The sequence below is a fragment of the Empidonax traillii genome, unplaced genomic scaffold (assembly GCF_003031625.1).
Source record: "Empidonax traillii isolate 1590-97213 ecotype Southwest subspecies unplaced genomic scaffold, ASM303162v1 scaffold850:size379550, whole genome shotgun sequence".
Classification (NCBI taxonomy): domain Eukaryota; kingdom Metazoa; phylum Chordata; class Aves; order Passeriformes; family Tyrannidae; genus Empidonax; species Empidonax traillii.
In genome coordinates, this window is record NW_020956043.1 from 191791 (window position 1) to 216057 (window position 24267).

Genomic DNA, 24267 nt, shown 5'->3' on the forward strand with positions numbered 1-24267 from the left:
TCAGGCAGGACGTACACCGGCACATTTCCTTCCCACTTGTAAGAACCAAGATGCCGGATTGCCACTCCTTTGCTTCTCCAGAAAACTGCATCACAAACACAGTCAAAACCAAGCAGGGGGGCAGCTACAGAAGGTATTTAAAACCCTCCTGTGACTGTATAACTGTAGACATACAAGACATGGCCAAAGGAAGCTTTCTTATGGCTGCCCATGCCCCTTCAGTCCCACCTATGCCAGAACAGCTGTTCTACCTCCAGTGCAAAAGTGAACTGGATACACTGCCAGTAGAAGCGCAAGGCCGAGAAGACCTGCCCTAAAAGGCATTTAATGAAGAGATGTATGGACTGTCAGCATCAGTCGAGAGCTGACAAGTGGTATCTCTCCCTGTTGTGAACAACAGACAACTGTAAGAACGGCAGCCAAAGGGCAGGTGATTTGGGGAGTTTCTGGGCGATTGCTCAGAACTAAACTAGGCATATAACTACAGTCCCCCCTCAGCCTTCCGAGAGATGGCAGATAGTGCTGGTTTGCAAGCGAGCAATGTTGTAGCAACTCAGGCTTTCAACATTTTAAAAGTTTTCCTTCTGTTTTAGCTTTAGGTGTATTTTTGTTTTCCTTTCAATGACTTTATTGAGAAGATTACTGATGAAAACCAGATATATAACAGAACTTCTATATGTGAATGGCACCTTCAAAATTCACTTAGAACCTGGCAATAGTCCTTAAGGCTCCTAATAAAATTCCTAAATGCAGCATGCTGCTTGTACTAATCTTTAGCTATTTACAAGAAAAAACTTGACTTACATTCCTTAATTAGTAGAATTTACTGAGAAATTAATACACAGGACGGGTAGATGCATAGACTTAATTAATAAGGCAGCAAATAACGCAAACAGAAATAAAATATTATCTACTTAAAAATAATTAGGTACATAGATCCCTATAGAGAAAGCAGTTTTCAGGTTATAATCTGTGCAATTGCAACAACAGAACTGGACAGGGTAGTGATTTTTACCTGCTACTAATGCCTCCAATTCTGACTTTTTTTAGTGTTTTGTACTAAATATTGTACTAAATATTGCAGAGTGTTTTCAGTGCTTCAAACTTCTTTCTTAAATCAGTAATTTGGAAAAAATACTGCACATTTTGTCACAGCTAATTCAAAACATTTTGCTAAATGGATCCGTTCATTTCACAAGTTTGCTGTGATGCAATTCAATGGTACCAAATTTTTTTTAACACATATCTGGATAAACTTTATGGTAGAAAATCTGCATATCTGCACGTAAACAAAAAATGATTTTTCAGCCATCAGGTCCACTTGGCATTGAGATGAATGTTGTCAGCACTCACAAGCTACTTTTAGTTTCTGCCAATGAGATCCATGCTGCTCTCTCTGAGTCAGGGCAAGTCAGAAAAGGTAAACTGATGAAATTTTAGAAAAATGAATCAGAGGACCCAGCAGTGCACAAATGAAGGGGAAATGTTTCTATTGTTTTTAAAATATTCATTACGAATTATAACTTTTGTCCTTTTTTTTTTTCTGTTGGCTTAAGTTCCTGATCCAAAGACAGCAAAAGAATGAGGCAGAGGCTGATAATTTCTGATATGGATGATGACTTAGGACTGAACAATCAAAGGCAGTGATCTTGTAAGGTCACTCCATTGTCCTTGTCCTGTTACTGGAGGTTTTAAGATGGGTATACTTAGGAGACCTTTTAAGAATGCCAGCAAGAAGCTTCCTAAACAGTATTTCCTTGCAGCTGAAGAGCAACCTAGAAATGTTCTCTTGTAGTATACAACCAGGACTGCAATAAGGTGAATACAAAGGCACTTGCAAAAGGAAGCACCACACAAAAAATTGACTGGTAGTGCCTACAGGCAGGAAACAGCATAGATGTGGACCTTCCAGTCCTGTCAGATCTCCTCTTCTAACCAAGAAAAAGTTAAAGCATGCAGAACAAAACTAACCTCTCCAGATGTGTCTCAATACTTTCCCAGCATGGCTGCTGAGATACACGTCTACACCGTCAGCTGAAAACTTCCAGTACTTGTAGCTCATGTTGTGGATGAATAATGCCAGAGGCGATGCATGTATGAGGAGACTGTGCACCGATTTCAACAAATTGAAGCTATGAAAGGATGACATATTGTGGAAAGGAAATATGGAAATTACTGCATTTTTTACTAGAAGTCTCTGGCCTCTCTAAGCATGTATTGTTCCACATGGCATTATTCCAGGTGAGCAGGTACATATCTGATGACTAGATTTTCTTGCAAGCTCAGGTTCTTAGGTGTGAGACTGATGGTTCAAAAACACAACTGCGAGCCAAGTGGAACTACTGCCATTATTTGTTATAAAAAGCAAAATCAATTTCTCTCAGTTCCAATGTATTAATACAACCTTACAGGAGTCTCTCAGGTTGTGAGCGCCAAAAAACGTGAATACACTTTTACAGTGTTACTTTTCCCACAGTCTTTGATCCATGTTAGGAATGTAACCAACAGGCGGTAGAAGAAACTAGCTGCCTCAGCTAGTTTTTATGGGTTTTTTTGCAGTGGCTGCCAACTCACTGCATGGCTCAAGCAGCTCAAATGGATTCCCTGTTGTTAATTTTCATGTATCATGAAAAATATGCTGGAGGACAAGGATGTCTGAAGTGTTCTATGCTCCTGGTCTACACATTCACTTTATGCTTTGCTGTTCTCCAGCATGAATTGGAATTACAATAGAGTGGACAAGTTATTAATTCATAAAATTCAAAACTGACAACAAGCAAACACTTATTAAAGACAGAGGTGTGGAAATTAAAGAGAAAACACAAGTATCTCCACTGAGGTAAGCTAAATTAAAGAGATCCCTCTCTTCCTCCTTCATCTCACCTTTTCCTTTCCTTACAGGATAGCAGACAGGTTTCCAGCCTTTGTCCATGTCCTGTCTTCCTGACAAAGTACTTCAGTTTTTACAGCTCATTCATGACAGGGAACACACCCACTCACTCCACCTCTGTGCATTGAACGATATCCAATCTCTCTCTCTTCAGCAAAGCATAACTTAACATATTAACTTTTCTCTTCCATGTTGTGTCAAATGCATGATAAATGTCGGTGCCCTGAAATCTATCAACATTTTATTATGCAAAACTAAACAAAATTCACCTTGTAAAATACTAGTATTTCATGCCAAATACATTGAGAATAACATCACATTGATAAATACAGTCATCTTCTTCACCTTTGTAAAAGAAATGCAGGGGTTCTGACTCCATTAGGTCCCTTCACCTTTACTGACCTTCCTCGATGGTCATGAGACCATGGCTGCAGAAAGTGTAAGTATTTGCAGAGGTTCTTTTCTGCCCACATAAACTAAGATGCAAAGTACCATCACCAGTCTACTCCTTGCATATGTTAATTAATTGAGCAACTTAAACCAGGTTACATTCAATAGGTGACTTTTAACACATAGCTCAAATTCCGTAGGTTGTTTTCCTGCTATATTTTCTGAGACAGCATAAAGTGGCCTTGAAATAAGTAAAAAACCCTCCATCAACAGACAACAAAGCAATAAAACACAGAGCCATGTAGAATATCTGATAAAAAATTCAGCATGGAAGGAGAAGCAAGGAACAACCAAACAACTTTATTTTATTTTATGAAAATCAAATTCTCAAGTTAGAGGAGAACTTGGGCAGGTCTAATTCTATATTTTCTAAAGCAGAATTATTGCCTAAGCTTTTTTAGAACTTGCTTCCATGCCAGACCAAATATTTTCATTTCACTGACCTTGCTAAGCAACTCCTCAACATAAATTGTATGGTAAAACACTCTCCAGTAATATCAAGCCTGGAATATTTATTAAAAACATTTGCAATCCATGAAAACAAATTCTAATTCCACATATATTCAAACCATGAACTCCACTCTGTTTATTAAATAGCACAACAGAGTATCATCTAAAACAGGTTTTCATGTGGGAGAAGAGGAGGTGGTGGTGAGTGGGTGCTCTTCTCTACATTATTACTAAGATTTGACCTTTTGAGCCATCACTGACTAAAATTAGCATGCTTGATTTCAAACTTGTTTGGATGCATACTGTACTATATTCCACTGCTCTACAGTATAATTAGCAGCAGGATTTAGAAGTATTATAATGTATTTTCTTATGAGAAAATAAAGAGCATATTAGGACATAAATTGTGATTCTGTCTGTACTCTTCTCTCTGATATACCTAATATTGTGCCTAAATGACTACACCTTTCTATCTGCAACATCAAAAATCAGGATGTATGTCTACCTATCACTGTAGCCTCTAAATAATAGAAATACTAGTGTGGAAGAGGACCTGTTGTGGTCTTACGTGGGACAGCTTATTTAATAATACCATTATGTTTCCAGGTCCCACTACTTAGGAATACCTAGTCAGCTTAGAAAAAAAAATTGTTCTTGCATAAATTATGATTCTTTCAGATACATCAAGATCATATCCTGTTCTTCTCTAACTCTGTGGCTGACCCTGTTCTGTTAAGTAGATGGAAAAGGGAACTTCTATTATGACTGAATTAAGAATAAATATAATTCAGTTTTATAAGATGGTTGAATATAATGGTCAATGGTATTTATTTAAGCAAGAAATATCTTTCTGAAATGAACTCAATTCATAATGACTGGTGTTGTTTTACATTACTAACAACTGAATTTCACCCATACTTGAGAGATATGTAGATGAAATAGAAGAATTTCTATCATGTGCAAATCTAGAAGCAACATGTATTAGCATGAACAATAGCAGACAGCATAAAACGTTTACGTTTTGAAGGCAAATTTGTACGATTTTTGGTGCTAACCCTTTGTATCATACACAAAATTAACAGCAAAACAACTATTATCATTAAAGCCTGGTTCTTACAAAGACAGAAAGCTTATTTATGTGGGTTGTTATTTACTGAGCTCTGATCCACACTCTCAGTGCAAACCCATCTTGGCAAAAGTGCTGTGAATTTCATTCTTGTCCTTGAAAGAATCACGTGAGAAATGCCAGCCAATGTCTGTAAACTTCTGTAAATAAAGCACAGAAATAGCTTGCCCATTTTTGTGTTTCACAGTGGAAATAAGGAGCCGAATAATAGCTGGGAATTGATCCGGTGTGCATTGGAAAATGGGGAGTAGGTGATACAGGCTGAATCAGATGTAGAATATGCAGAACAGACCTTCACATTAGACTGTATTGACAGCTGTAAGCTAGCAGAAGATATTTAGAAAGATGAAACTAGAACAATGTGAGTAGAAAAATGTACTGACATAATATCTTTACCATTACCAAAAAGAAATACTGTGGGAACTGGAATATTGTGTCTGGACCACCAGACAATACTAATTACTACACTTTTAAGAAGCAATTTACTAGGAGAAGGGGGAAAGAAATAGTTTGGTTGGTTTTTGTTTACCATTTCTATGTCACTTGAAATATTTTTTAAGTATCCATTGGAAATCTCCCCCTTAATTATGCAAATATCCACTTGTGAACTGTGAAAAGTTAGAAGTGTATGTATAGAAGTGAAAAACATGTTATTGAAAGAAGTATAGAGAATCAACAGATCACCTGAAAGTAGGACGTTATCAACTATTACTGACGGCTTGTATTTTTGCTTACACGTCTCTCCAGCTATGACAAAGACACTCAGTTTGCTAGAATCCAAGCAGCTTCAGAAAGCTGGATATTTGGTATGGAAGCCAATGTCCTCAGTCCTACAAAACTGCAGCCAAAGAGCTGGTAGAAGCACACACTGCACACTGGACTGAACAGAGAAAGACAGAGCCAGCGCTGGGAATTCAGCTGCATCCCTGAAGAAGCTTCACAAGTCCTGGCGATTTACTGACCCACCCAGCATCCCTAATTTTGGCAAAATGTGCTGCTGGTTGTATGACATGAGTCCTGCCTGGACTGCTTGCAAGTGCTGTGGAGTTCAAAGAGATGGGTTCTCCACCTCTGCTTCTCCATAGCTTAGTCTAGAGTGTTTACAGAGGGAATTAGCTGCACAATGTGTTTTTCTGATTTTGAATAACTATGAAGTGCAGACACTGCTGGTACGATGAAATTATAAACTATTTATTTACAAGTGGACCAATGTATAAAAGTCAATACAAAAAACACAAGTAACATTTTAAGCTCTTCACTTACAATGTAAATCCCTTATCCACAACAAATTAAAGTAAAAAGAGTTGCTGGACAATAATGCACAGAACCTGCTAGAATTTGACACTCCCAGAACAATACTGTTGCAGATACAGATTGCCGTGCCTACCTGTAAAAGCATCAGCTACAATACTGCACAAAAAGCAGCAACTGAAACAAAACATTGAATCTCTCACGGATATGCTCTTCAAAAATATTTAAATAAAGCCACTGATTTGCAAATACAACACAGTTGTTTTAACTATGGAGAAAAAAGTTAAGTCTTATTTGAAGTTTGTACTGGTTAACAAATACGAATCTAAAACCCCAGGATGATTCGAATGCATATTTTTTTTTCTTGCAAGGGCAACATAACTGTAGCAAAAAATTACTTTGTTCCAGAGGATGAACATACACATTTCTGAAGAATGAGTAACTCTAAAACAGTCTTGTTTTAAGAAAGTGCATTTCTTAACAGTGACTTATGCTTTCCAAAGTGTGTGTGTAAGGCATCCAGGCCAAACTGGTGACAATGCTTTTCTAAACATCTAAAAATATTATAAGTTGGCCACCTACTGAGATAAATGACAGCAAATCAAAGAGACAATATAGATTTCAGACACAATCATTTTGAAATTCAGATGTTCATCTATCTATACACTGCTTCTTTAGAATTCCTAAGAATCAATATACAAATGCCCTTTGGAGCAATGCAAAGATTAAAAAATTGAGTTTCAGGAGCAGTTTGTCTTTAATACCATAAACACCACTCTGAAACTCCTGAAACTGCTTGAGAAAACTGCCTACTCACATTTGCATCCATTACTAACTGAAATTCACACCCAATCCAATCGAGATGCTGATTGAAACCTGGGACATATTTTACACAAGGTCTATACAGAGGCACTAACATACAAATCTTTCCAGGAGCTCTTATTTTTCTTTCTCTTAGCATGCTCCTCATAAAACAAGAAACACACAAGGCATTCATTGAAACTGAGCAAAACCACGGCATTTCTGTCCTGGCAGGTACAAGGCACAGCATTAGCTCAGTTTATTTCCAGTTACCAAGGTCTCGTCACAGCCCCCAGCGCTGAAATCTGCCAGATATAATATATAAATGGAGCTGTGGCTGCATGGCCAAGCTTCCAGCGTGCTCATCATGGGCAAAAATAACAGCAGTACAGCTTAGCAGGAGAAGCACGTGGGGAGACATTTTACAGGACAAATGAGACCAGTTAACAGGGGTGATTTAGCCCTACTAAACCCTGAATTCATGGATCAGTACATTCGTTATTGTAAAGGATGTACTTTCCAGTAAGAGTCTTGCTCTACAGACTTAGCAGAGGAAATGGTGGAAGTTAAATGCTGTTTTTGCTGAATCCATTTGCAAAATTCCCATGTGCTTAAGGTGGGATACAACTTTGTGGATTTTTTTTTTTTTTAAATTGGTTGTATGATTTTTGGATTAACTTTGAGAGATATAAGAATTCTAAAAAGAGATAATTCAAACTGTTCTATCTTAGGTTTTCTAGAAACACAGTGGCTGCTTTGGCTCAAGAGAAAAGTGGTTGCCTCAGCAAGCTCAAAAATACCCCTCTAAAGAGAAATTTTGATTGGAGAGACTGAACTCACATGGAAAGTTTCAGATTTATAAGTTTACCTATTCACATCTCTGCCACTGAAGAACAAGGAAATGCACCTATAAACCAAACAGAAACTACCAAATTGTAGCAATAAAAAAAGGTTTTAAGAGCAAGATAGAGCTTGTAAATGGTAGATGAATCAATAAGACTGTGGTTCTTCAAGGAGAATAAAAATCAATAAATGACCCTGTAATAGTCCAGTAATGCTTGTAAAGGATTCAACCAGCATTCCAGAGCAGATGTGATTGCAGGGCCTACTGGTGCTGTGGAACTTCATCACACACTGCAATAAAGCCACGCTTTTTAACTCTGCAGCCAAAAACACTTTGTTTTGTTTCTTGCAGTAATGTAAGAAGTATTCAGCACCCATGATGAAATACTGTCTAACCCTACGTTCTGTGCCCTTAAAACTAGTCTTCATCAAAGCATTGTATACTCTAAATTCTGCAAAAAAGTTTCAAAGGATCACTTATTTTGAAGTGTTGCATTTAAGCTGGCTGTGTGTTGCAATGTGTCATGATAAGTAAGTCATATTTTCATCTTCTGAGTTACCATATAAAAATTTTCATCTTTGTTTACTGTCAGCATGAAACCAACATGCTACTTTTGTCATAACTTCATAAGACTGACAAGGCTGAATTCTGGCAATGGTGGACCACAAACAGCCATGCTACTGCTTGCTTACTGTGCTGAGCTGGCTGAAGTAAAACAAAAGCCAGTGAGAGAATCTGCATCTTCTTTACTGTTCACAAATCCATTTCATGTCTGCAGAGAAACACGTCTGCACTTGGCAAGGGCTTCACTTAAAAATAGAAGAACCATTGTTTCAGTGGACATTACAGAAATGTCACTCCCCAAGTGAATCTGATGCAGTAATAACAACCCTTTAACCACTGTCCAATGATTTCTGCAGACATGAAATGGAATATTTTACTGCTATTTTCAGCCATCTGCGCTGCTTTTCCTTTCAGCTCAGGTTTGCCAAAACTGTAATGCAAGTTCTTGTACTTTACATCACCACGTGTTTCTTTGTACCAATGAACCAATTAAACATATCACAGGTGTCATGGCTAACAACTTCTGAACTCTCCCACTGGCAGAAACACAATTCAATTGTGTATATAAGTATAGCCTGCTTCGTTTCACATTGTGGCCCAGCATCTTGGAGTGCATGAGCTGGATTCTGCTCCAACTAAACCACTTGGGAGATCTCCAGAACTCTGCTGAGTGTGCTCCAGCAGTAACTGAGCATTAAGCCACCAAGAGTAGGCAAAAGTTAGCCCACAGTAAAAACCAAAGCACAAAGCATATACAATGTGGACATCAGGTTCTTGACACAAAGTATTTTGCTTTCCTGGTATTTTTCTACAAATCTGTTCAATACATTGCTTCGACTTTTTCAGCTCCCGAGATCGACTGTATCTTTTACAGGTGGTGATGTTTGAGCCCACACCTCTTTGGTGGCGTTGCTCATACCAACACCAGCCGTTCCTTTTGTAACCATTATTTGTAATCATTCCTTGATTATTACAATGTATACATTCATGGTTATGAGGTGAGACGATGACTTTGAAACAAACACTAAAGAATAAATTGAGAATGAATGACGCCTCTTCTGTTCTACAACTGAAAAACACGTTACTTTTCAGCTGGATCAGCTTTGTTGATCTAGATCACTGTTTTCGCTTCACAAATTGAGACAGTTATCAGAAAAAAGGCGAGAAGCTGCTCCTTTTGACACTGAAAACGTATTAACCAAACTGCAGCCTGTAGCACAGACACAGAAGTGCCATAAAACCTTCCAAAACAAATAGGAAATTTAAACTTGTAATATTTACAGTACTGAATCTATTCACAGTAAAGACTATTTTAATTACTAGGACAAAAAAGCAGGGGAACAAAATACAACCTCCAAGTTCAGAACAAAAAACAACAGTTCAACTAGCAGTGATTTCAGAAAGATTCACAAAATCTTGTAAAGGTTTCTTTTTGGAACCCTGTGGTTGAAATTTGTTATTCTCTAATAATATGTAACCTGTTAACAGTTCTCATTTAACCTACCGATATACTACTATTTTCCCTCCCTCCTCTGAGGGACAGTTGAGCAAAATGAATAGCGTGTGAAACAAATAAGGGAAAAATTAGAAAGAACACATCTTTATGCAGATAAACAGTATTTTTTGAGGTAGTGCATCCAAATTTATTAGCATACATCATTAGAGAAAGGCTGCTGCAAAATGACAAGTCAAAAGAAGGCTAACTCACAGGTAGTATGGGAATGACAGATTATTCATTGAAGTAGAAAAGGATTATGTAGAAGGAAAAAAGTTATGTATGGGAAATAAAGTGATTTGTTCTTCCCTTTTATGCTCTTCCTTTAAAGAATGGCAGCTAAAAACAGAACTAATACATACATCACATACTGCTGAGGGGCAATTCTGTACAATGTAACTATCACACAGAAATGGAGCATTCATTGCTTTGGTAGAGATGTATTTGTGAGCTGCAATGGTGCTGAGCAAGCCTGAAGTTTTCCTCACAATTCCCTGGATAACAAGTGCCTTTTTCCTGCCTTAGGGCAATGAGTTTCACCACATAACCTTTGTCACTGAGGACTTTTCCTAAAGCTAATTTGTGAGGTTTTCTTTCACACACTCACTTCCAACGAGCATTTCTAGCACAACATGTGACAACTTTAAGCACACATCAGAGTGGCAGAAGAAGTTCTAACCTTCCATCTGAGGTGAGCAACTGACTGCACATGATGCAAAATTAACTAAGCTTACTTAGGTACCTTGCTTTTTATTTGCACTATGGCAGGATGGGGATATACCCATAGCTGGTTGCTGCAGCTCAGCTGAGGTAGCAGCAACTTTCACCAGAAGGTTCTGCATTACTGAACCTGGCTCAGCTGCTCTCCTTTGTCTATGCTCTCAAAGCTCTGTCCAGCTCCACCTGTCATTCTGTACAGCAACAAAGTTGAAACATTTGTAGAGTGTGTTCTGTAGCTAAGCTAAAACTACCAAACTGAAAGAAAGGAACAATTTACAGCAAGTGAAATGAGGATGCTGGGGAAGGAAAAAGACTGGGGAGGAAGCCATCTGCGAAACCGGAGGGAGACAACTGGGTTAAAAAATTTTCAATTATGGCAGGAAAACATGTATGTCTATTATGTGACACGTTCAAAATTTTAAGGTCATCAAATATTACTCAAAGAAATCAAGGTAAAGGTCTTTCTAGAAGTTTTTACTTGACATGGAAAAGTTAGACTAAAGCAATAATTTTAGGTTCAGTGGACTGTGATCTATGGTAACAGCTATTGGCTTGTAGGGGTAGATTAAAAAGTAATTTCACACAGTATTCCAATACGTATGCTAATATCATTGACAAAAAAGACATTTTGGCAGCACCTGGCATTAAATAAATTGAAGCTGCTGATACATATTTAATACACAATGTTAACTCCTCTGAAACTATGGCCCAGATGAGAGTGGTCAGCATGAGAGGAAAATCTGAGTGCTGCAAGAAAGTTCTAATGATTTAATATGTAGCTTCAGTTGTTTCAAGTTAGTCCAGGCAGAATGCTTGTTCAGAAGCACTGGGGACCACCTGCCTGTTGCTGTCTTTGTATCCTAAGAAGTCATGGCCCTGAGGATGTCCCCAGTTGCCCGTTTTGGTAATCATTTCTCTCTGTAGCAGTGCAGGGCACTGTGGGCTTCCCCTCTGCCACTTGCCCCTTGTAAGGGATTGATCCTCTGTCTGGGCACTGCCTGGACGCCTTCACTGAGAAACCAACCTCATGTCTCTCCAAATAGGAACATCTTATACCAGCACTACTACTGAAAGATGCTCTTTGTAGACCTCTGATTAAGTTCCAGTTGCATCTTTCAGAAGATGAGGGATGATATTCCACAGCCTTTAAAAATCAGCAGCTATCATTTGATGCACATTTTATCCTGTTCCTGGTTATCACTATCACTCAAGAAGCAGTCATGCCCCTTCCTGCATTTTCTCTTGCCCTCTCTGCTCCTGCTGACACATGAAAATCTGTACAGCTTTCTGGTGAAGTGACTGGGAAAATGGCCAGGCTATCCAACAACACTCTGGTACCTGCCTGGAAAAAACTGTTTTCTGGACAGCCTGATCCTCTTTCCCAAGTACCACACCAATTACTTATACCCATATAAGGGCCCAAGCAAGACTGTCATTTCCAGAGGCAGTGCCATCTCAAAGCTTTTCTTCAATGATAGACTGATGGTTGCAGTCTGTACCCATTAAATACTTCTTTCGTTTGAAACACAAATGCTGCATCTTCTTCCCTGAGCTGCTGAGTGACTTGGCTTAATCCTACATCATAGGCATGTCTCAGTGAGGTGCCTAATTGATCTCCCCAAAGTGTTCAAGTTTGAGCTCAAGAGCCAACAAAATTCTTCAGAATACCTCAATATCAAACACACTAAAACAAGATCTCAATTTCAATTGTATTCGAACTGGAAGAACAAAAAAGTGTACTGAAGCAACAGTTTTAAGCTATCGAGAAAGCAATTAAAGCAACAGCCACATTACAAAATAAGTTACTTCTACTACACCAGAGATGCTTTTTAAGGAAAGGAAGTTCAGCACTTCATAGAAAGTACAGTCAGCATGTATTGCAAACACCAATAAAGCAAGCAAACTTGTGCCCTTGGTGACAGCTGTCTGTTTGAAAGCAGCAGGGGCCTTTTCATTTTCCAGTATACTGGGCACCACTTTTCATCAAATATATTAGAACAGCAACAGCTATGTTCTGTGCCTGTCTTACCTGAGGAAAAGCATCTGGAAAGCACTATTGTATAACAACATTAGATCCTTGCTGTGAATTTTTGTAGGGGTTTCTTCAGATCACTACAGGCCATTAACCTTTCACTTCAGGTAAGTAATGAACAATGACTTTTCCAACAAAGGAAATCAGCTGTGTTACCAGTGGCAACTCCACTTTTTAATACATGCACCAACCCCCTGTGCATGCACTTGTTATTTTTTAAAAAAATCAATTCTGGTATGAAATAAGAAAGGCTCCCCTTGGCTTCACCTTGAGCTGATAATGAACAAACCCTCAGTGAAGCCTGCTCCCAAGGAAGTCTTCCTTAATAGCACTGATTAAAAAATAAAATGAAGTTTCTACTTAGGAAGCAAGATGTATTGCTTCCTGCTTTCTTTCACCAGGGCATCTTGTAATTGGACTGGTGCTAAATGGACACTTCAGCCAAACAATTTAATTTATAAAAAGAAAAAAAAAAGACCAATTTTCCTTGGTTTCTAAGAGAGTTACTGCCATTGACCAATACCAATATGCAGAACAAGACCTTAATTACACCAGGGGAAAGCACAGAAAATCCTGGTGGAGTGTTTCTTTTTTTGTTTTACTTCTGTACCAGATCAACATGCATATTCAAGTAGGAACACAAAAGTGTTTCTTAAAGAATTTGCTCTGATTTAACATATCTTGTACTATGGTAAGATGGGCAGAATAGGTGCAACTACCATAGGTTGAAAACTGTAACACTGGTGTGATTTTGGATCTATATTAAATCACCACCTATAACACAGGTTAAAATCTTCTGCCTGACATCAGAGCATACACTTTACATAGGAGGTGGTAAGAGCTGACAGATTCAGGACAGTAGCCCAGAAGAAACAGAGACATAATTAAAAAGTAGATTATTTTTTAGGCAGACACTAATTGGTAAAAACTTACATCTCTCTGTTTTTTGTTTCTATGCAACAGTAGTCAAACCCATATGAATAATACCAAGGAGCGGAAAATCTTAAAAAATTGTGGGAATGCAGCAACAACTATTTTTCTTTCCCACCCTGCTTCATTCTATCCATCAATTCATTCTTTACCCTTGCACCCTTAAGTCTTCCCTTCCTTTCATCATTTCTCCTATTAGCAGAGCTTCCTCCTCTCCAGAAACAGCAGCTGTGAACTACTTCCTTTTAATGTCTCATTTCCAAAATGAACTTCCTCCATGAGGCAGGCACACACCAGTCTGCCTCAGCAGAACATGTAAGAGCCTTGGAGAAGTGTTGGAGAACAAAGGAGAGCCAGGGGAGACTCTGCCTTGCATCTTCTAATGCTGCCTCTCCCTTTGTACTTTCTGTATGGCAAAATCACTAAAAAGAATGCACTAAAAAACTGCATCCTACTACTTCCTTTCTTTAATTTCTTTAATATATTTGCATTTATAACTAGATTTTGTTTATGAATTTTAAGACAGATTTTATTTCATTTTGATGGGATGATAGCTTCTTATTTTCTACAGAAATACTTGTAATATTTTTGTGGCAGCAATAGATAGCTGCAGGGTGCCTCAATGTATTTTAGTAAACTTCATTCATACTTCTTTAATATTCTGCACACAGAAACTAGAACCCAGCAAACTGCTGATGGGCTGCATTTCTACATTCTGTATTGCCTCAAATACTAGCTCATAATTAGAAGTCCCAAGAGATCAGAGAGGCTGCTATTCTAACCTGTTATGGAAAGGCAAGTTCAGGAGAAATTTCTGATTCTAGCAGTATATAATTCCCAAAAACAGAAAGCACCTCTTTTCTTTTTTTTTTCCCCCCACAAAATAAAATACATAATGTCAACATGTTACAACAATGTTAAAAATGCAAAACCAAAGCCATAAAAGATGCCTTCACATTTATGTGCTGAATTACCCAGGGCTTACAGCACATTTTGTATTTTTAGACCTTCTGTCGTATAAATACAATTTAGTTCCAATCAATCACTTCTGTATAAATGTGAAAGAAACAGTTCCCACAGTGGACCTCTGGATTCTACATTAATCATTGCTCTGAAAGGCCATTTAATTACAGTGAGAATGACATACATCAAAATATTTCACAAAAATTTTTCTGCATTCTACATAGAATTTTCTGCCATGTTGTCTTTTTATTGAGACCCCCTGTTCTCAGCTAACATCCAGGGACGCTCTGCCTGCGAAACAAGATATGAATACAGATTTCTGCTATTCACACTGCCTGGTAACTGTATACACCAGCTACGTCACCTCCCCAACTCCTTCAAAATGGTTCGCAGAAGAAAATTACAGGATTGTGATAATATCCAAATATCTGCATAAGGAAGATTTTGAAGGTTTCCTCCATTTTCCCTCTCCCGCATGTTCAATTCATCACCTTACAAATCAGCATGAAGGTGGTATTACAGTAGCTTGAACATACCATAGGTTCCCCCAAAAGATTAAATAGTGAGTGATCCCAGACCTGCAGGCCCTGATGAAAACTTTAGACAACAAAGGACCAAGGGAGGCACAAAGGGCAAGCTTCAGCAACACACTTTCAGGGGATTAAAGAAAAATAAATCCACCGCAACAGGTATATTAATTATTCCTTTTGTTCACCTATGTATTTGGAAAACTAAGTATCCTGTCCAGAAGAAAAGCCAGAAGTCACCTAAAAAAACACAGAAGGTAAATACGAATCAAAGGGAAACTATAAACTTACACTTGATTAAATACTTTTGTAGTGACTGAAATACTTCCCCATTGTGAGCAAAGTGTAGCACTGTGCTTAGAGGTGGTAGCTCTTTTTTGAATTCTAATTTTCAATCTAATATTTTTGCTAGCATCAATGTAAGATCAACTAATAAAAAGTAATCTCATACTAAAGACAATAAAGAGTAAGTCAAGTTCTTATAAATCAATTGCTTTTTGAGTGAACTTTGTTTTAGCAGTAAATAAACATTATCAAAAAAGAAGAAAAGCATTTTTGTATTTATTTTATTATTATTTATTTATGTATTTATTTATTATTATTTAATTATATATATATTTTTAAGAAAAAAGATCGCCATGCTTCAGGATTTTTTAAAAAGTACAGATAGCTACTGAATACTGTCCTAGTTAGTACAGCTACAATCCCATAAAATTAAACTTTATTGGTTTCTTGCTTTATGTAACAGTGATGTCAAAATAAGTTGTTGTCACGTAGAAAACAGAACAACTGCATCAGGTGGGGTTCTACATTACCCACATTGTCCAGTAACTATTAGACCGAGTCTTTCACTGCACTGCTCTGCCTAATTCCTCAGTGCTCAGAGATGCCTTTCCAGACTGAAACCATGAAGTAGTAATACAGCACTGATTGGCAGTGTGCTGTTAAACGAGCAGTTTCATTTTTTCAGGGTGTTTGGTTGGATAGCTCTGCTGTAATGATCCCCTTGATGTAACAGTATGGTTCATAAAAAACACAGTTCACTGCCACAGCAGTACTGCTATGCCAACATCATGGATGTTACCATGACAAATTCTCCATCAATTTACAATCAGAAACAATCGCGTCTCATTGTTGGCAACTTATAATGCCACACCAGATCTCTGAACTTGTTTCTATTTAAATCTAGAAGCATATTTTGCTTCACATTATAGCTCCAGTATCAGGTGGATACTCAGATATCGAGTTACTACAACTCTATAGCAGAAAGTAAAGCTGCCTTAAAACATGTATGTATTAACTAGGCTATGATGCATTCAAATGTTGTTCATAATAAAAAAGAGAATGGGCTAGATTGGAAGGCTTCATTGGAAACTCTGTTTACTTCTAGGCACACTCAGTATAGCAGAAGGCTACTGTTACTACATGTAGGGCAAAACTAAGGCCTAAACACAGTAGATGCAGACCTACCAACCCCTGAGGTGAAACACAAAAGTTCTTTCAGTACTACAAGACCAAATGCACACACAAACAATAACCAACTGCAAAAGACACAAATATTTTTGTGGAGAAAGTGACCCTACTTCTATAAGGGTAGCAGCAGGTAATGCAATATCAATACCTGTGGTGTAATAACTATAGGTGGTTTGCACACCTATTAAAAACTTGTGTGATCATCAGCTAATAGCTCAGTGCTGGCAACGGTTTCGATGGATGCCAGGTAACAGCAAGAGGTTGGTGAAGGAACACACAGTTCTTCCCATTCTTCAAAGTATCTGCCACCCAGAAAGTGATCCAACAACCTGGGCCTCAACAGGAATACCTGACTGTGTGGACACGACCTACGTGACAGTCATTGCACAGCAGATAATAAAGACAACAAATTTCTCTTACACATGCATCATCACAAGGTCAGCAAGCACTTGTCAGAATTCACATAAAGAACTGTATATAACCTGTGCTATCTTCCTTATTCTACATCAAAGCTTTCTGAAGAGGTAGCTAACTTTGTGTAACGAAACAAACAGTCGTATATGTTATATATATATATATGCCTGCTTCTTTGCAGACATGCAAACATAGATTAAAAATAATCATTCAGGGAACTGCCTCATGCGGAGGAGGCACCCTTCAAACCCACTTTTAGAAAACAAAAGCATGTCTGTGATTACTTTCCTCACATGGTAAGAATGATATACACTTTTCTTCACTTTGCCCTCGACTTGTTTATTCTGGAATACGACTTTTCATTCCCAGTTTAGCCTTTAACTGCTTCTTAAATGACAAACTGTGTGCTACAAGGGAAAGGAGCTTTATGTTAAGACCAAAATTCTCAGCCAGCTTTGCCCTTCCCTACTGGGCTGTATTTACAACCACACCTTAGATTACTGAGTCTTGAGCAAGCACAAAGTGCCTGCACAACTGCTGCTGATTCAGAACTCTTCACCTGCAGTGAGACAGCCTGTTACACCCACGTTAAACAGGGGTAGGTGGCCATGTGAGACATATAGCAGGGTAGCAGAAAGCCTGTGTTATAATTCTTGTTATGGCTCTTAAAACTTTTGCTTTAATTTAAAAGAAAAGACATCAAAAAGCCAAAAGCTCTTCCCTCACCCACAAGAAAAGACATTCAATTCATATGTAGTGTTATTACTCACTTGAATCAACCATAATGCTCCAACATGTCCTCCCCTAAATGAAATGTCATCTATACTACACGCTTTATAACTGAGCCTAATCAATGAAAGGGATTTTTGTACTGCATTAAGGAAAATGTGAGCAAGGTTAAAAAAGAAGGGATGAAATTCTGACATCCCTTCCTGAGCTAAACACTGGTAAAACACTGCAACTTCCAGGTATATTGTGCTTCCACTTCAACACCACAGTGTAAAGGTATGAATGATGATTGATGCTTCCTCATCAGCTTAAAAGATTCTGGAGTGAGGATGCAGTCAGAGGTTTCTGTGATAGAGCAAGTAAAAGTGACATAAGATGCTGTAAGTCCCTCTGGCAAAAGAGAGAGGCAACAACCATACGCATCCTCTGGAGGCAGGCATGGGAGTACAACTGATAATGAAAACAGAGTATGTAAATTTTGTTCTTTTTTAAATTTCCATCATAAGAAGCTCTGCTACGGTTACCTAGAGGTATAGGGGATTCAGGACATTAAATATTCTACATTTAATAGTTTACAGTCTCTAACTATATCTGTTGAATGGACTACCTCCCCTACAGAGTACATGGCAGCTGAACTGCTGCACAGTAGAGATGGTAAATGCCTGCTTGACACTTGGAACAAAATGACAGTAAAGGATAATGGGTTATCTTACCAGCTCTAATATTGTCACTAGAATTAGCAGTATAGCATTTTTTGCTTGATTCTCAGACAATATTAAAAGCCAGAAAACATTTGAGTGGAAAACTGAAGATCTAAATAAGCAGAGAAGAAAGCAAGAACATGCAAGGAATTAGAAGTCAAAACAAGGCTGAGGATGTTAAGTTTGTACTGAGTAGTCTTTATTTTTTCACCTCCTGGGTTGCGGGTAATGGAGCACTTTTAAAAACGCAAAACTACCTGATAAGTGCATTTATACAGGTATTTACAAAGTCTAAAAACAAACCCCAAACTAAACTCACAGCAAACTGTATGGCCACAGTATCCTGTTAATTTAATTACAGTTGTATTGTGAAACAAATCAACTCTCAAAATAGTAGTCTGAAAATAGTATTCACACATTATGTGAAATGTGTAACACTTGGCTTTTTGGGTTAAGAGATGTAAAATTATTACAGTTACCTCTACCTATAAATAATCTCTCTGTTTTTAAGAGCAACAATCTTTCTCTGTTCAATAACTTGCCCTACATGCATTTGCAGTGGGCAACCTGAGGAAGTAGGTTATGGGGAAGGGGGATCTTGGAGTTTCCAGGAATACAGAATCTGCAGAAGTTGTCTAAATACGGCATCACCCACAGACAGCTCTGAGAAGTGGTTTGATGCCCATGATCTCTGGACAAGGAACCAACCATGTCCTGTGCACACTTGGGATATTCCCAGAGAGCAGCCAGATGATCCTGCCTTTTACAAGCAGCAGAGGAAAGGCTCATGCTAGGTCCCATGGAGAAAAAGAAGAAGCCATTGTTGGCCACAAGTTACAACACCAAAAGATGAACACATTTGGAGCACTGACAGAGAAGCAAAATGAAAAAAAAAAAAATGGAGCAAGCTGCTGCAGCAACTGAGCAGAGACCAAACGTCAGATACTCAGCAGGAGTGAGAAGGAGAGAATTTTCTTCAACTAGAAGAAACGGCCAAAAGGGAATAGAAACTAAATGATCACAGCCCAAAAAAATCAACGCAGAATGAAAGCAGGAGCCCTCCTGCCCCTGAATCATAGCTCCAGCTCAGGGCAATAAAGAGGAACTTTGATACCCATCACAGAGGCATTACTTTGCATAAACTACATCTGTTTACTATCAGAGTTACCAACAGAACATTTTTGGAGAATATTTCCCACAGATTGTTGCACTTTTAATAGAACATATAACAGAATATCTAGAATGCCAAGGTTTGTAATGACCCAACCAAACCTTTAAGTAAAAAAACGAAGAGTAAAAAATAGCCCTCCAAAATGCCCATTACTCTGCTAACATCCTTCTACACATATCCACATGCCACCTACCACATATCAATGAGAAAGCCTCAAGCTTGGAATGAAACAACAGTGATGGGAGAAAATAAATGGAAAAAGATGTCCTCTTGCTTTTTATCCCCTTCAATACTTTGGACATACATGCTATTAGGCCTTTCAGCTTTGTTTAATTATTTTGTGCAGGAGACTGGAATCCTTTACTGTTTATGTGTGCATGTGAGAGTGTGCAAACATGGTGAAACTCAGTAGCTACATAAAGAAGTTAATAGGAATTTTTTTAAGCTACTGAACTATTCCTCCGCTTCTACTGTTTCAATTTATCATTCCTTAAAATTCAATAAATCCAATACCAAACCATTAAGCAATTCTGTATCTGCTTCAATAAGCAATGTTTGATTAATGATAAGAAGAAGAATGATGAGGGGTGGTTTTACCAGGAAGACCCATGCAGAACAATATATTACCTCTGTCCTATTGGAAAAAAATATTGCTTTACTGAGAACAGTACTGTCTAGCAATGGCAGACCCTTGAGTGGAAATTCGAGGATGCCATTACTGTATCTGTGACCTGTATGAAGGCTGCATAGATCTGCTGTTTTTTATCTCCCCCATGTGGTTAAGAAAGTTAGTGAGCTTGCCTAAGAGCAGTAGCTTCCTTCTCCTCCAGAGCATTCTCGAGTCAGATGAAAAGACTAGTGGTGGCCTAGGAAAACGTTAAGGCTGAACAAAAATTCATTAAGAAAGCAGAAAGCACAGGAAATGCCCAGTCTCACTAGTAACTTAGTTACTCCACATATTCCCATATAACCCCTAAATTTACCTCTTAACTCCCTTTCCCATATACAAATGACTGAGTTACAACTTGAAAAAGTACCCACGTTAGACAGTTTACAAGTGGGTTTAATCACCTCAGTACAGATTTACTAATAATTTATAATCCAATTTGTCTTTGAAATAACTAATATTTCAAGCACCTGGTATCAGAGGTATCTCAACTAGTATAATCTCATCACAATTAATAGCCTCAAACCATTCAGCTGCCATCCATCACTACTTCTCACACAGCAATGATTATAGTTATTTTCCATTTTTCTTTAATGTCTCCTGTAAATTACAGTAAATAAGCAGACAGCCTTCACCCTTTTAATTCTATGTATATTTAAACAGTGGTGAAAAGGGTACAGAAATAGAGAAGGAAAACCTTACTGTTATTTTAGCTGTGTTCTAAATCTGTTATAAACATTAATGTAGCTGTAGGCCAGTTTAGACAGGATATAAATGACTGTCCTCTGCTTTGCTCTTTTCTTCAATCATTAAAATATACTTAATATTCATGAAAAATACTTTTTATCCCTGGAAGCTAAAAGCTTCTCTTTATTCACAGAACAATTACGCCTCTGGCTGTATCATAAATTACCTACATTATCAGGATAATATACCTATAACCTCATCTGGAGGACCAATCCTAGATATGAGAAAAGAGATTTGTTTTCATGCCTAATAATTAATAAAAATGCTTTGCTGTTCATTTTAGTTATAAAAAGTGCTCTTTATTTATGTTTGTTAAATATTACTAGGATGACTAGGAAATCTTTCAAAGTCAGTGAAAAATTTGAAATAGGGAATTTCTACTGGTGTTTGTGCTTACTGCTCACACACACTGAATTTCCCAAGAGATATATATGCAATTTGGTGATTGATCTTCCCAAAGAAAGGCCTAGCTGGAGGCAGCTGGCTTGAGCTGGGAAAAAGCAGTCACCAAACAGGCATCTTTCTCATTATGACAGGCAAGGGTGGCATTGAAGGTGATATTAAAACACTTTTCTTGCCTTGTCAAAGCTGTCCCTCCAACTGGGATGAAATATGCACAGTTTACCACAAACTGAAATTCAAAAGTACACCTGAACTTCCACTTCCATTAGGGAAAAAAAAAAAAAAAAAAAGCAGAATTCAGTAGAAACAACTTAGGAATTACAACTTTTACTTCAGGTAAATATAATAAAAAATAAAAAAAATAAATACCTTATGGACCCACTGCTGTTTTACGCCCACAACTTTATATTTCATTTTTTATGGCAAGTGGTGATGTTACAACAGCTAAGACTGAGAGTTGTTTTAGTCAAATGTCCATTCTTACCCTGCAAAAGTTTTCAGAAAAATTCATGATGTTGATTGAAATTCCGGTGTTTATCTATTCCCAAAGCAATATTTTCTCCCATGAAGTATGAGCAAGATTCTTCCTAGATCCAATAGGGGATACGGTGGAGACCCATAAATTAAAACATCTTTTGTTTTAAAAAAGATTTTAAATACATTGGTCTTAAAGCTAAAACAAATAGGCTTAAAATCTAAAAGCTGATTTGGATAGAAATCTCCCCTAAATAGTACTTAAATGCCACTTTCTACATGAAAAATAATCTGTAGCACATGTACCAGAGAATAGTTATATGATTACTTTTAAGAGAGAATAATTGAAATTACAGGTTTGACAAGCATATAACATGACCAAATTAAACAGTTTTTCTGCTCTGCATCATTTACAGATACAGAATTTGCTTTTTAAACAATATTGACACTTGGAAATTGTTTATGTAATAATAAAAGTATGAAACATTTGTCCTGCTTAAGTTCCCAACCTCTTCGTGTAGCTAGACAACAATGTTATCCTTAGTTCACTGTAATAATTTTTGTAAAGTTTCTTTGTAACTAGTTCCTCTGCACAAGTGAAAGAACAAAACCAATAATAAAGTTCCTCAAGACTCTACTCTTAAGAGTAGTTTTTAGTTCTGTAAACTCAGTAAGTCACCGCTGATGCTCGTTAATACGGCCGTAGGAAATGGTATGAGCACTTGCAAATCAGAGCAGCTTTGCAGTGATTTCCAGTCTATGTCACCTGCCCTTCCTGGCCTTCAACCTTAAGAAAACCCAAGTTTGAACAGCAGTGGTCAAACACTGCCAAACACAGTGGCCAACACTTAGGCAGCTGTATGCACTGTACAGGGGGCTTCATGCCCACCACACAGTGAATGCTGTGCCGTGGAATTGGCCGCACAATCAGGTAAGTGGCTTTTTAATATTATTATATTGCGCATGTCTCCTACATAAGTTTCGGAGTGTATCTGCATACCAACTGTGTACAACTTAAAAGCTGTGCAATATAATAAAGAAAAATGCCACTCACCTGACTTTCCATAATTGTGCCTGTAAGAATTCAGAGTCTCACTAGTATGCTAAATATCAGCATGTCATAGGGGAGCAAAGAGTCAGTCTTTTGACAACGAAGAATGTCATGTAGCCTAAAAAAAAAATTACAAATGGTTTTTGCTTCTCTAAGAGAAAAAACAACTATATTAATTTTTTCTGTTGGGCCAATCACTTAGGCTTTCCGTTCAATGAAACAGAAAGTGTTTCTGCCACTTTCTGTCACAGGTGCTTCTGCCACTCTACATACTATTTCTATATTCTTTTAAAAGAGATTCATTAATTTTCCTAAGTGTTTTTTCTAGTTTCTACCTCCAATAGATACACCTCTTTCTAAATCTATTTAAACCATGCTCAGGGGCAGGAAAGAGTGTAAGAAAGTTGGAGGAATTTCAAAGCCGGACACAAAAAATTACTGTCAATAACCAAAATAATTGTTTCTAAAACTACAGAAAATATACTGCAGCTTTAGAATACCGTTTAAGTGTTCCCTCAAGCTCAAATAGTAAAAAAAAAAAAACAACCACCCTGTATTTTGAGAATGCATCAGTCTCGCAGGTGTCTTGACACAGTGTGATAAATAAAATTAATGAAAATGTGACTTAAAAAGAGCTGGACAAAAAAAACCTAAAACCAAAACCAAACAATGCAACCCAACCAAAAGCAGACAAAACCAGAAAACTCTACCAAATTCTGGAAGACTGAATTGCAGTGTGCCATCAATAAAATTTATACATCGAACTTTGATTACAATAATAAAAACTACTTACCCTTTACAGACACTCAGTACAAAGAGATATGCTGAAATATTGATATACAAAACAACAGCAAGCACTCCAAGATCCTCTTAGTGCAATGAAAGCTGAATTTGTGAGAAAAAAGTAGGTTCAATTTTCTGCAGAGGCACACTTTACTTGTACTCAATAATCGGGCTAGACAGATACCTAATGCCCAAATGTACAGCATCCTTTGATATGGAGGACAGAAACCTCGAGTACAGAACATTTTATGGAGGCAAAATTCAGCCCCTTCTGACTGAGGTCAACTGAAAACCAGCTTTACACGTGAGATAAATAGGAAAAGGAGTAACATTTCTAGCCTGACACTATCTATGCAGTGGTAATTTTAAGATACCATTGATCCTTCTAAGACTATGGTTTACAATGATTTAATTTCCTTCTTATTCACAATATCTACAATTCAAACAAACCAACCTCTATGATGTAAAACTCTGTTGGTTTTTGGGGGTAGACTACAGCAATATATTTTCCTCTGACATTACATAGTATTCCAGTTAACATTTCTTGACTCCAGTTTGAAGTTCCGTTTTGCAAAGATATGTGCCAGTGAAATAACAAAGGCTGAACTGCAG

At 37.6% G+C, this 24267-nt stretch overlaps 1 protein-coding gene across 4 annotated transcripts in view; it reads right to left on the reverse strand.

Annotated features, from left to right (window-relative positions):
* The window catches only part of LYRM4 (LYR motif containing 4), an 87232-nt gene that overhangs the window by 21145 nt on the left and 41820 nt on the right, over positions 1-24267 (reverse strand). The window contains exons 3-4 of one of the 4 annotated variants that reach the window (XR_003573300.1): positions 22876-22990; positions 21832-21934 (exon numbers count right to left, since the gene is read on the reverse strand). The exons of 1 other annotated variant lie outside the window; for it this stretch is intronic. Coding sequence is in view for 1 of the 3 variants with exons in the window: in XM_027902206.1 (XP_027758007.1) it covers positions 22982-22990 (9 nt within the window). In the remaining 2 variants the exon portion in view is untranslated. Of the gene's footprint in view, positions 1-21831; positions 21935-22871; positions 22991-24267 lie in introns of those variants that run through there. 2 more of the 4 variants (XR_003573301.1, XM_027902206.1) reach the window with 2 other exon arrangements.